This window comes from Micrasema longulum, unplaced genomic scaffold (genome assembly GCF_059751315.1).
Source record: "Micrasema longulum isolate JH-2025_06_02 unplaced genomic scaffold, ASM5975131v1 h1tg000032l, whole genome shotgun sequence".
NCBI lineage: Eukaryota > Metazoa > Arthropoda > Insecta > Trichoptera > Brachycentridae > Micrasema > Micrasema longulum.
Window position 1 is genome coordinate 3,978 of NW_028277239.1, and position 14,394 is coordinate 18,371.

Consider the following 14,394-nt stretch of genomic DNA (forward strand, 5'->3'; position numbering starts at 1 on the left):
TATTCTTCGTCTCATAACAAAATTTAAAAACCTGTAAAATGAATAAAATTTCCAATAAACTGAACAAAAAAATATATTGTCTTGTTCCATTAATATAAATTTATGTTGTACATTTCATTATATTCATACAGGTATTATTAGCTCATCCAACTTCTTTCACAACACGGACTATCTCTTCGTTCTAGTAACGAGAGAACCCTTTTAATACCCTGTCATTGCTCTGATTTTCTTGCCTCCTCTCTTGCAGTAGTAGCCTCTTGATTGTGGAATAATCTACTCACTAATGTTAGAGACGCCCCCTTTATTTACATTTAAGTCAAGATTAAAATGTCACTATCTTAATATTTAAATTGTTCCTTAGTCCTTCTTCTTTCCTTCTTATCCCCTCTCCTCTCTTCATAGTATAGTGTTAATTTTTTAACATATTTTTTTATTTTGTTAATCTTTGTTTTTAATTTTTGTATAAAATCGTAATATTCAATATGTCCATTTATTAATAATGTTTTCAAACTGAACGGTTTGGGTAGGCAAGAAGAAATTGCCTTAAGGCAATATGCCCGCCCTTATATGTATATAAATTGTATATGTAAATAAAGTGTTAAATAAATAAATCATTATGTTACTTATTGGCGAGTGGATTGATTCATTTTTTATAATACAAATCATTAATCACTCGAAAAAGTAGTGACTGCAATCATCCTACTTCTTTTCATCACTTAGAATTTTATTTCGTTAATTCGCAGCAAAATGTGAAGACCCGAACATGGTTTTCAATAAATGTGGATCTGCATGTCCAGCAACTTGTGAAACACAAAACCCTGTCACATGCCCTCCCATATGCGTGAAGGGATGCCAGTGCCGACCGGGTCTAGTTCTTCACATGGGAGGATGCATAAAGCCAGAGGAATGTCGTAAGTTTTATTTCAAGCATTTTTGATACAAACCATTTTGTCCAAATTATTTTACTTTTTGGTTTAACTCTAAAGAATTGGGTTAATGAAGAACTAAAAAAACTTATAATTTATGGTTTAATTTACTCTTCAACACAGTGGAAAAGGGCAAGTGGTTATTAGTTTAAGAACCAGGAAGGATATAAAACTATCAACTACTAGAAACAACTGAATTTTTTTTTTTAAAGGAATAACCCGCTAAGCCTCTATTTTGAGGCTTTTCAGCAGGTGGGATAGAGGGGATATGGAAGGAGGTAATGAAAAATACACCACAACACCCAGACCAATTGAGAAAAAAACCTTTCTTGGATTTTTTCGGGAATAGAACCCGCGACGCCAGTTTTGCAGTTGGCCGTCTAACCATCTACGCTACGGCGCCTGTCAATTAAATCAATTTTATTTTTACTCACAATTTTTTTTTAATGATAAGATTTTTCAAGTTCTGTCACACAAATGTTAATAAAAGCTTAAGTTTCCAGCGGGCACGCTGCGCTGGTTAATTTTCCTTGAGCGTTCGCTTGTCGTAAATTTTACGTCATCAAGCTTTCCCCATGTTAATGGTGTTTCCTTTATATCAATGTTAGGAAATTGCTGTAAGGTTACGAAAAATGATTAATGACAGTACTTTAAATATATATTTGACTTTCTTAAACAACACTCTAAATATGTTTAAATATGAAAACTCGCTGTCACTCGAAGTAAAGTAAGTCTCATCATCTTCCAGTCTCATCATCTCCATAATGAAACAAGTCTAAAACAAAACAAAAATATATTTCGCTATAAAACAAACGATATAAACGAAAAATAGTTTATTAAATATACTTACACTTAACGGCGCGTGTTGTAAAATTTACGCACAACGGAAATTTCCAAATATCAATGAATAACAAAAACTTCCAAGCACACCCAATACGTCTGTAGTTTAGAAAAACTCTGACCCTCGAATAGCTCGGAGCTCGATGCTTGCGACTAAGTAAGAGTGCGGGAAGCGATAAGGCGCATTTGTCGTAAATTTTGCGGCAGCGCGCCCGCTAGAAGGTTAAGCACATTACCAAAAAAAGGTAAAATTATCCAAGGCTTGAAATATTGATTTGCTATCGTTAATGTGTCTTTCACCAATTTACATTACCTAGCGGCATTCCACAGGGTTGCTTTTTGGGGCCACAATTGTTTCTTTAGTGGTGTGATTATTAAAGATTTAACAATGTTTGAGTAAATCCAAATGCTTGCAGACTGGCTGGATTTCCTCCCTAGGGAGCTATTCATATTTAAATTTATTTCAACAGAGAGAAGAAATATTTTTGAGAAGGGAATATGGAAGTCTAGGCAATTACAGGACTTATGACCTGTCATTGGCTGGTTTAAGTGGCCACTTTACACACTGTGTAACATTCACCATTCTGCCCATGTTTCAACATCCATATTTCCTCAACTCTTCCACCTGTTGACTTTTGTGAAGTAAAAGAGCTGAAACCTTTATCACGTGGGTGAGATTCATCCGGCTGAACCAAATCACCTACTAGGCAACGCCTAAAAACAATTTTTCATTTTTTTTACCAGCCAATGATAGGTCATAAGCCCTGTAAATGCCAAGACTTCCATTTTCCCTTCTCAAAAATGTTTTCCCTCTGTGTTGAAATTAATTTAAATTAAAGATTAAGTTTATTTAATAGACTAGATTCTTCACCATTGACGTAATTTTGTATAAATACGAAGGTTAATTTCTTAAAAATAGTTCTTATTTTACCTACGAATTCGGTACTTTTGGTTCCATAGAATCTAATACCATTACAACTACTGGAAAAATGACTTGTTTTTGGTTTAATTTTTACTGAATTCTTGAAATTTGTTTTGTTAAGCTATTCCGAATTGCGGTTCAAATGAGAAATGGAATTGGTGCCCCCGATATTGTACATTTGATGAGGATTGTGGCTCTTACGTACATGGATTCATTAAAGATTGTCCTGCACCACCTCCAGACTACCAATGTGTACCTCGCTGCGAGTGTTTACCAGGCTTCCTGAGAATCGGAGCCGATTGTGTACTTCCGGAAAATTGTAAATAAATATAGTCCAAAACTTTTATTTTCATTGCAATACTTAAGAAAATATCATGTATCCTAATTTTAATCTGCAGATACCCGTTTAAAATCTTAGATTTGCATTTTTTTTATTTCCACCTTTTTATTGTTATTCAAGGTTGTTCTGAACCAACATTCCAAGAAGTAGTGGACTGTGATGCGCCATGTGATAAGAACTGCGATGGTTCCCCCAACTGTAGTGAGGAACCTTGCAGAAGAAGAAAATGTGTTTGTAAACCCGGATATTACACAGATGATTCTGGGAAATGTATTCCAAAAGACAAATGCGGTGAGTAAACAAAATCAAATGTACACTAGATCGTAACTGCGTCTTGAAATGATTTCAGCAATTTTTTTGCAAGATGAATTCATTGAGAAACAATTGCACCTATACCGATTGAGGTCGAGCCCCATTTCTTCGCAAAATATCAACGGATGGAGGCCATGATTGAAAAGCTTATTTAAAGGTTTTAATTAAAATAAACGTTTTTCATTTTCAGGATAATAATTTTTTTTCTGCCTTGTAAGGCATTTAAAGGCAATTATTGTAATACTGAAAATAACACTGTTTCAGTAGCTTGTAATATACTTTACGAAATTCAAAGGTTTTGAAAAGTAAATAAATCGCAATTGAAGTTCAATTTTGATGCTCAGTCGTGAACAGAATATTGAATTTTGAAAAATGCGATCACCTAAACGGTAAGCCTTGCTGTAAATGCCTTTTAGACACCTGTTAACACAGGTATTGGCATATGTACTTGTTCGGTGTACAAGATGCAAATAATTATTTTTTGTAACAATAATTATTTGCTATTGAATTCATTGGTATGGTTATCACTTTGCTCAAATATTAGACATTTTTAATACAAATTATGTTAATCAATTTAAATGTAGTTTCACTCGGTATTATTTAGAAACGTAAAAGATTTATCAACAATATTTTGAGTTTGTCCAAATTTTTGTGGACAAGGACTGGATTTAACTCCCTGGGGAGCTGTTTACATCAACATATTACAACATAGATGAAGAACATTTAAGATAAGGTAATATAGAAGTCTAGGCATCTACGGGGCTTATGTAAAGTGGCCACTTAAACAGCCATTGACAGGTCATAAGCCCTGTAGATGCCTAGACTTATATATTACCTTCTCTTAAATGTTCTGCATCTATGTTGTAATTTGTTAAAGTAAAAGATTTACTTTATTTTTTTATAATCTTACATTGTTTTCTTAAAATAAATAAAAGTGCATTCATTTAAAAAAAGTATATTACTTAAAAACCTCTTAATTTCTATTTTCTTTTTTCTCTTTTTTTATTTGATATAATTCTTAACTTTACTTAGTTATTTATGTTTAAGTGCATAAAATATTTTCTCATCATTGATGTTATTTTTTATTTACTGATGTTATGTTATATTTTACTGTTACACACTTAGAGTATAAATATATCTGTTACATCCCACATTCGATACTTTTTTGTTGTTTTTTTATTATTTTACTTCCATTTAATGAAATTTTTATATACTTTAATACAATATATTTAATATTATGTGTTACATTGTAAATTGTTCACTGCTGTAATTATTTTCGTATTGCAATTTTTGTAAAAAGGGTTCATTGAACCAATGATGAAAAAATAAATAGATATTTTTTCAAGTAGTTAATGTACCATATCCAGCTTTAAAATTCATTTATTTACTTATTTTTTACCATGTCATGTCCCATTGTTATACTTGAAGTCATATAATATTCCACTTTCATTATTTCTGAAACAATTCATGTCTACCATTTTTTTAATTATTTTTTTTAAGCCAATCAACAGGCTTAAGTAAGCCCTTATAGATTGACATTAATGAGTAATACTTAATCTAAACATTCTTAAAATCTACTTAAATTAACAAAAGGTATGTATATAGCATAATCTAGGAGGAAATGGCAAGTGTGACATCGCGAGTCAGGAGAGACAACACCGCTTGTTTCTTAAATGCCTGCCCTTGCTGTAGGAACACATCGACAGTACCGCTTAGTGAGATTTCGTTCACTGTTCGGAGGATCCTTGACAGAGGAGAAAAGAATCCGATGTTAGTTTTATAATTTCCCACAGCAAAGACAGAATTGGTACGCAAGTTACGGCGAGGTACACTAAGGTTTATCTGAACAAGGATATCATGGGCATCTATACAGTTAGATATTAATTGTGCAAGAATATCAAACCAGCCAAAATCCTTCTGAATTCTAAACTGAAGATATGAAAGTACTCTAGACGATCATAATAGTTGATTATGAAAGTATTTGATCCGATTCTAAATTTAAACGATTTTAAAATTTTACGTTACACCGATTTAATCCGCGTTATATGAATATTATAATTAGGAGACCATATTATAGAATTAAATTCAAGCAAACTACGAACAGATGATTTAAACGATGTAATTGATATTTTCGGGCTTTTGAATGGCTTAGATATTCGCAAAATAAATCCACAGATTTTGGACGCTTTCTTTGAGATGTGGTCAATGTGATGGTTGAATTTAAGTTTTTTTTTTCTGTCCTATTTTGATACCCCATCAAACAATTCATTTATTAACAAATTACAACAGGGATGGAGAATACCTTAAATAAGGGAATATGGAAGTCTAGGCATTTACAGGGCTTATGACCTGTCATTGGCTGGTTTAAGTGACCACTTTACACACTGTGTAACATTCACCATTTTGCCTATGTTTGAACATCCATATTTCTTCAATTCTTCCATTTGTTGATTTTCCAGTTGGAAACCAACTGGTCCAAGAAGAAGTTTAAAAATTGCAAAATTGTTTTCAGGCGTTGCCTAGTATGTGAAATAATTCAGTCAGATGGATCTCTTCACAACAATAAAGGTTTCAGCTCTTTAACTTTAATAAAATCAACAAATGGAAGAATTGCACGAATATAGATGTTCAAACATATTCAAAATGGTGAATGTTACACAGTGTGTAAAGTGGCCACTTAAACCTAAACCAGCCAATGACAGGTCATAAGCTCTGTAAATGCCTAGACTTCCATATTCCCTTCTCAAAATTTAAATATGAACAACTCCTTAGGAAGAAAATCCATCCAGTCTGCAAGCATTTGGACATACTCAAACATTGTAGAATATTTAATTTTGAAAAATGCGATCACCTAAACGGCAAGGTTTAGACATATGTACTGGTAGGTGCACGAGATGTAAATAATTATTTTTTTGTAATAATAATTATTTGCTATTCAACCTTAAAATGCACTCGCCTAGAATTCATAGGTATGGTAATAACTTTGCTCAAATATTAGGCATTTTTAATACAAATTCTGTTAATCCTTCCATATTCCCTTATTTAAGGTATTCTCCATCCCTGTTGTAATTTGTTAATCTTAATGACTCCCGAGGGGGTGAAATCCAGTATTTTGTCTACGAACATTTGGAAAAACTCAAATATTGTAATTCATTTATTTATTTTTGAAACAATAAAAATTTACGCAAATAGACAGATACAAAACAAAATAAAGCTGGGCCAGTAATATTAACAACTATCACAAGATATGAAGATAATAACCATCCCAATTTCATACACTGTTAAATACTTGTAGTCCCACCATGCGGGCCCAATGAAGTGCAAGCCCCGTGCAAGAATAACTGTCCAAAAATTTGTAACTATTACGGTGTTGGACCCCTTCCTCCACCTATCCCTCGGCCTCCTTGTCCAAAAATATGCGTTCCTGGTTGCAATTGCGCCCCTAAATATGTCAGAGACAGAGATAATACATGTGTTCCAAAAAACAGCTGCCGTAAGTAAATTATCAAGTTCAACTAGTCATAATAGTAATAGTAATATACAATTTCAAATCTAAAAAGTGTCTCAACCTTACATTATGTAAGGCTGAGACAAGCATTATCGTCAGCAAGAAATAAGCTCTGCGCTGGTTTGGACATGTAGAGCGAATGGACAGCGAAAAAACGGCTAAGAATATTTACAATGCGAATGCTGATGAATGCAGAAATAGAGGAAGACCGAGAAAGACATGGCATGACCAAATTCAACAAATACTTGAAGATTGACATGTCAAAAGTCGGAATAATTGGCGCAAGTGCATTGTATAATTCCTTGGTAAGAAGTCGTTTGGAGTTTAGTTCCATTATTTGGTCGCCACATGAGGCTCGATACTCTTTGATGGTGGAGAGAGTGCAGAAAAAATTTCTGCGCTATCTGTACCTAAAAGAGTGTGGATATTATCCTTGGCTCTTCCCAACCGACTTTTTACTGGGGATGCTAGGCTATCAGTCATTATGGAGGAGAAGGGACGTTCATTTCGGTGTTCACTTTTTCCAGGTGATTGGTGGTCGCATACATAACTCAGAAATTCTGATGGATGTAGGTCTGTTCGTACCTGATAACTATCTTCGACAAAGACAGCATCGATTGTTTTACCTACCGCGATGCAGAACCAACCTGCCAATGGCTATGCCGGTTGGTAGAGCAATCTTGCTACTTAATCGCATCGCCTCGCAATTTTTCTTTTTACATTTTGTTGTATTATTTCAATAACATAACTACATATCTACTGTAATTTGTGATCTATTATTGTATTTATAATGAATTGGGTCTTTTTTCTGTAATGTTTTAAATATCCGAATAAAAATAAATGAGAAGATGTATGAATGCAGAGGAAGCGAGATCTGCGTACAAAGAAAGAGTGATGTGGCGTTTTATCCTCTCTGCCTACCCTTACGGGGAAACGGCGAGATGGTTTGTTGTTGTTAAATCTAAAAAAATGCCATTTAACAAAATTTATTTTTTTAACTTTAATTTTGGTTAGTTTTCATTACTGTATTTAAGTATTTTGTAAATTTTGTAGTTGTAATAAGTCGCAATGTAAAAATCTTTAACAGATATCATGTTAAAAACAAAAAGCTAAAAATTCTTAATTGCAATAATTAAAAAAAAAACCCCAATCAAAACATTTCAAAACTTTAACAAGTTACAATCACAACACATTCAAACTCTGTTAAATCACAAAAGCAACATGTTAAAAACCATTATATCTAGCAAAATTTAAAAACACATACATATTTGCGGTGTGTTGTTTGAACTTCTTGTCAATGTTTTTGTCTAAGAAATTTATTCATTTATTTATACTTTTACATTGTTTGTATTCTTTTTTTATACAGAATAATGTTCCGTCACTGGGGTGTCCCGTGCCGAAGGAAACATTTCACAAAATGTGAAACATACCTAAGATTTGCTATTTAACAAAGTTAATATAATATTAACAATTTAAAAAAAATAATTAATCTAATTAACTTAATTATCAATTGGTAAAATTACACCGGGACAGACATAATATTCAGTTTATTGTAGGTACCTACTATGAGAGAATAGGGTGCTATTCATCAGGCCATGAAAATCTTTAGTAAATAAATGTTTTGGCTGGTTTGCAGCAAGATGCCTGGATCCAGATATGGTATACAACCCTTGTGGCTCTGCGTGTCCTCCCACATGCGATGCTGGAAAACCTTTGTGTCCTGATGTGTGTGTTCCAGGATGCTTTTGCAAGCCTGGATTAGTTCTACACAATGGGAAATGTAGGAAACCAAATCAATGCCGTAAGTTACATGATATCTAATGGTATTTATTTATTAATGGACATTGTCTATATATACAATTTAAAGGGTTTAAATATTACAATAAAATAATAGTTTAAAACATTTAAAAAAAAAAAGAAGCATTGACAAACATAAGGGACATCAAGACAAGATCTGGACTATTTATTTAGTGCTCGTAACTAATTCGTCTCTGAAAAAGATATAACAAAATATAATATATTTAAATCATTGATTTAGTAGATACTTCATATTTTGTTAAAACTCTTTCCGCGTCTACATATTTATATTGTCCATCCAGTTTTTGCAGAGGAACCTATGATGTTTGACTTTCGGAGTACACACAGTTTTCCACTGTTGCACTGTTGGCTTAAAAATACCGCATCTGCGTAGATTCATAATGAAGTTTTTTTTTTACTTGAATTTTGTCTCGTGTCGATCGCTACAATGCGATGCTCATTCAAGTTAATCTGTTATTTTCTGGTAGATACGTCTTGAAAAATCACTAAGACGATACCATCACATGCCTTCTTCCTACATCTTCATTTTTACATAAACGGTCTTATGTGTTGTATTGATGAAAACTAAAGTAAAGTCAAATTATGTTTTTTTTTATCGTAAATTTAGCTAACCGTTTTTATGCAACCAATTTTGCCAATTTAACTATTTTAATGCGATTGGCACTGAAAAGGACGTCACAAGTCAGATCAGAATGCATCAGAGGCGAATCTTCTGAATAAACGATTATGCTCAGCTTACCATTATATTTGACTTTCATTAATAATGTTTTAAAGTAACTATATTTATAAAAAAAATAATAAAATAATAATTATTCATTTTAAATCACCACCACCGTTTATATCTTCCTACAAAAAAAAACTATAAAGTGCGCCCAGTCCGTTCTCAGTGAACGATAAAACTAGCAGATTACCTCAGCTTATTCCTCCATACAAAAAAGTACACTGTATTTTTACATCTTTAACCTAGACATGATTTTTCAATACTAAAACAAGTTTGCAGATTACAAATATTATTTGAAGATTCTCTATTTGGGTACTATTTCGAACATTATTTCCGAAGGACTTTTTTTCTTTGATAGCATATCATTGACATATTATGTATCACATAGAACATGTGGCGTTAGAATTGGCCGTTTTTGGCATTATTCATTTTAAAAGGAATCGGCCAGTGCTAAGTGCTGACATTTCAATCATAATGGAAATATCTGCTGAATGTCATTGTGGTATTTTTAGTAAAGCTTTGTACAAGTGTTGCAATAAAATAGTGTAGAATAAAGCTACGTAAATCGCGAAGTTAATAATAATGGTTGTATGAGTTGATTTCCACAGAACCACAGAAAAAATAGCCATTTATAATTAAATTACTTATACAATTATAAAATGTTTGACCACAAAGTTAATGCTTTAAACATAAATAATAAATTACTTATTAATTTTATTTATTCATTCATTTATTTACTCGTTCATTTATTTAATAATTTTTTTGCATTTTAAACAACAATTAATAATATAAATAATCTGACGTCACTGAGGTTACCCGTGCCGAGGACACTTAAAAATATACTTTTTTTATTTTTTTACATGTGAGAATATACGAAGAAGACTAAATATGCAAAGAAACAACAAAATGTTCAGTCAGTTTTAAACACATTTTGTATATAGGTACAAATAAATAAACATTTTTTGTAGATTACCTATAAAATAAATCACTGCTCGCCGCTGGAACGAATGTGCCAGCGTTGTTCCAACTCCGGCAGCCACCAATACCTTCCTCTACACGTTTGCCACAAACAAACTGTGTATATGACGTTTCTGCAGAGTGAATAGAAAATCACAACGTAACGAATTATTTTGTATTTTCAGCTCCCAAATGTCCTGATCCCAATTCGGAGTACCTGACATGTGGATCTGCTTGTCCTCCAACCTGCAAAAAAAGATTTCCCATCTGCATACAGAAATGTGTCAAAGGCTGTTTCTGCAAGAAAGGTTATCTGGTTAACAGTAAAGGAAAGTGTGTTTTACCTAAACACTGTTCTTAAACCCACCCACAAAGATAATTGTATACGCAATACCCAGCAGTGGTATTAAAATATACTTATTCTATTAATACCATTGTTTTATTTTTCTTTATATTGTATTTTAATTCACAAGACATTGACATGCCCAAAACTTTGTACAGCATACAAAACATCACAGGTATTAAATATTTTTTGATTCGGTCTTTTCTATAATACAAATGGTGAGTATATTAATTAGAACAAAACAACCAATTTCCTTCGAGTACCTATTAGAAAACTCCAAAATTGATGTAGTCAAGTCCATCAGAGATTTAGGAGTTGTTTTGGACTATAAACTGACATACAACGAGCATATAGATAATACAGTAAAAAAATCACTGAAATTACTTGGCTTCATCAACAGAATATCCTCTGATTTTACTAATGTCCGTACAATCAAAACTCTTTATTGCTCAACTGTTCGCCCTCTTCTTGAATATGCCTCAGTGGTCTGGTCTCCATTCTATGTCAATCGCATAAATCACATTGAATCAGTCCAACATCGCTTGCTTCGAAAAATAGCGTGGATGCTTGGACTAGAGAGAGATAATTATTCTTATGCTGAAATAGAGTCAATGTTAAATATTTCTAGTCTACAAAAACGTAGAACTAATATTGACTCCATATATATGTTCGGCATACTAAATGGTATAATCGATGTTCCATCATTACTGGGACAAGTAAAATTTAATATTCCGACTCGTAGATTGAGAAACAATGAAGTACTGTTCATCGATCAGCATAGAACAAACTATGGCCTAAATTCTCCAATGACCCGCCTTTGTCGTATTGTTAACTCAAGACAGGATCTGGACTTTTTTGGTTTAAGTTTACAACGATTTAAACGAGCACTAAATAAATAACATTATTTTTTGATATGTGTATTTTTGTACATACACAAATCTGGATTTCTCCCGAGGGGGAGTAGGTATATATTTTTTTTTATCAATATTCCTACAGAGATGAGGTAGAATTTTTTTTTCAAGTTCATTCATCTCTGTAGGAATATTGATAAAAAAAATATATACCTACTCCCCCTCGGGAGAAATCCAGATTTGTGTATGTACAAAAATACACATACCAAAAAATAATGTTGTGTAATAAGATCTGGTCAAAATATAAGTATAAATAAATTGCAGAATCATCTGCAGGCGATTACTAGTACTTAATTTAACTCGGAAGAGTCTTAAATACATAAAATAAAGTAATATGCTATTTAAAAATACTTAACTTCAATATCAATACATAGATGGTGCTCCAACACGCTAGTGAATGCTTTCTCATTTAATAAGATATATACAAGAATCAAAATGGTACCAATGTCGATATTCGCTAATAAGCGGAATGGGAAATGTTGTAAAAAACGTAAAGTGGCCACTCAACCCAGCCAATGACAGGTCATAAGCCCTGTAAACGCTCGAATATCGATAATCCTGAATTTGAAAAAAAAAATCTACCTCATCTCTGTAGGAATATTGATAAAAAAAATAAAAACTAAATAAATAGTCCAGATCTTGTCTCGATGTCCCTTATGTTTGTCAATGCTTCTTTCTTTTTTCTTTAAATGTTTTAAACTACTCTTTTATTGTAATATTTAAACCTTATAAATTGTATACATAGACAATGTCCGTTAATAAATAAATAAATAAATAAATAAATTTCAAAAACAAAAATTACCAGCAAGAAAAGATGTGTATGACCCATTTCAAACGGTGATAAAATCCACACGGAATGATAAAATTACATGGGGTAGATTGATTTGAATGGGGAAGTTCAGTGTCTTTTTATATATGTTTTATTTGTTAAAAGACTATTAAACTAAGCCAATTTTTTTTTTATATTTCATATTATCAGCGCTATGATTTTTTCAAGTTTTGTATTTCTGAAATAACTCCGCGTGTGACGTCAGAGGTTGCTCTCTGTTAGTTCTTCCCATTGGTTCGTTTACGCTTAGCCAACCAGGTATCCTGCACAGCTCTCATATCATTGGTTGATTCACATGAACCAGTGACGTCAATCAAAGTAGTGCGTTTTTATTGATTTTTTTTTCTTTTCGTACATTTTCAAGAAACTTTGTAAGACAATTCAATGATTTAATTTTTACCGCGCGCAAGAAAACAATTTTTTATATCCAATTTCCCGTAGGGCTAAAGTTCCTCATTGTATTTGTAATTATTTAATGGCAGGCAAACACACTAACCAATAGGTACACCATGAGGTCGACTAATCACCATTGGATACCTGAGAATAGCGTAGCTGTGGAATGATTTTTCAAATTATGGTTTTGGTGTATTCAGAGTTGCTAAATTACTTATGCTATTTTTATCTTTCAAGCTATTAACATAATTCAAATTGTTTTAATTTTTTTTGGGCAAACTCCATAATACCTGTATCGGCGTATCTGTATTACTCTAAATATATATCTATCTATCCATACACGTCCCACTCTCCATTTTTCCAGCGCTGCTCCACGCAACAATAATCAATGTGTGAGTGCCGGTCAAAAAACGTTCCCTCTTTACATTAAACAATCGAAGTTCTCCCTGCACAACAGGCTAGATTTCCTCCCCAGGGAGTTGTTAAGTTCTAAATTTGTTTCAACTATCGACGACCGAGCTGTGCCAGCAATCTAGACTTCCAGCCTCATACACAAGCTGTACTCATACACTTCCGCCAGCTTGACCAGCAAGGTTACAGCACCATGTCACTCCTTGGCACAGCAACAGGTAAGTGAAGTTGCGCAACCTGCCCATCAACAATACAGTCCACATTTTAAAAAAAAGGTATTTCCGCACACCTCGTCCACTCCATAATAAACTCAAACCTTATTCTAGTCAAAATTTAAATTCGAAGCCTTAATTTTTATTAAAGAGTTGGTCCGGAATCTTTTTAAAAACGTTTTTGTTTAATAAAAAACCAAACTAAATTCTATATAATATTAAAATCATTTTCAACATATTAATTATTAGAGAACACATTAAATTATGTTAGTGCGAACCCTTCTTTAAGATTCAAAATAAAATAATTTAATGTATGATTGCTTTCTTGTTCTGATCCTATTGTGCGATTCACATGAAAACATCTTAATTTTTTTTTTTTTTTTAAATTATAAAACTTTAAAATTTTCACAGAATGTATTCTTCATCCATGTGGACACAGAGAAATATACTATTAAAAGGTATATAGTAAAAAATGTGTGAGTAAATACATTTTCCACCGTGAATAATTAAAATGACTAATGAATAATTCATACCCGGTATTCAAATAAATTTTACAATGATAAAATTTGCAGAATACCAAAAATTTTTTTTTTTACAAAACTCAATATTTTTTTCAGCTGAAAAAATAAATTAACATGAATATAAAAATAAATAAAAGTTGTTTATAAATAAATGAACAAAGAATAACAATTATAAAATACCAAATAATATTGAAATTTCTTAGATAATAGAAATTCAAAAAATAATTTTAAAAACCAATTAAATGATAACGATCTTTTTTTCTTAAAGAAATATTAACGTTCTTATGATTTACACAAATATTTCATTTTGAGGACCATTTTCAACGAGTTTTAAATAACTCACTCTTAGAAAATGGGAATCAAGTTGAATCAAATGTAAAGTGGAATTCAAACCACGGACCTTTGAGCCGTGAGTCCGAGACACTAGCCA

General features: G+C 32.3%; 1 protein-coding gene across 1 annotated transcript; it reads left to right on the forward strand.

The window, feature by feature from the left end:
- The first annotated feature begins 716 nt into the window (after positions 1-716).
- Positions 717-10,773, forward strand: LOC148285468 (zonadhesin-like). Its single transcript, XM_088224731.1, has 5 exons — positions 717-911; positions 2,810-3,007; positions 3,149-3,319; positions 8,485-8,649; positions 10,530-10,773. The coding sequence occupies exons 1-5, from the start codon at positions 764-766 to the stop codon at positions 10,703-10,705; spliced, it is 858 nt and encodes a 285-aa protein (XP_088080857.1). The 5' UTR covers positions 717-763; the 3' UTR covers positions 10,706-10,773.
- The last annotated feature ends 3,621 nt before the right edge of the window (positions 10,774-14,394 follow it).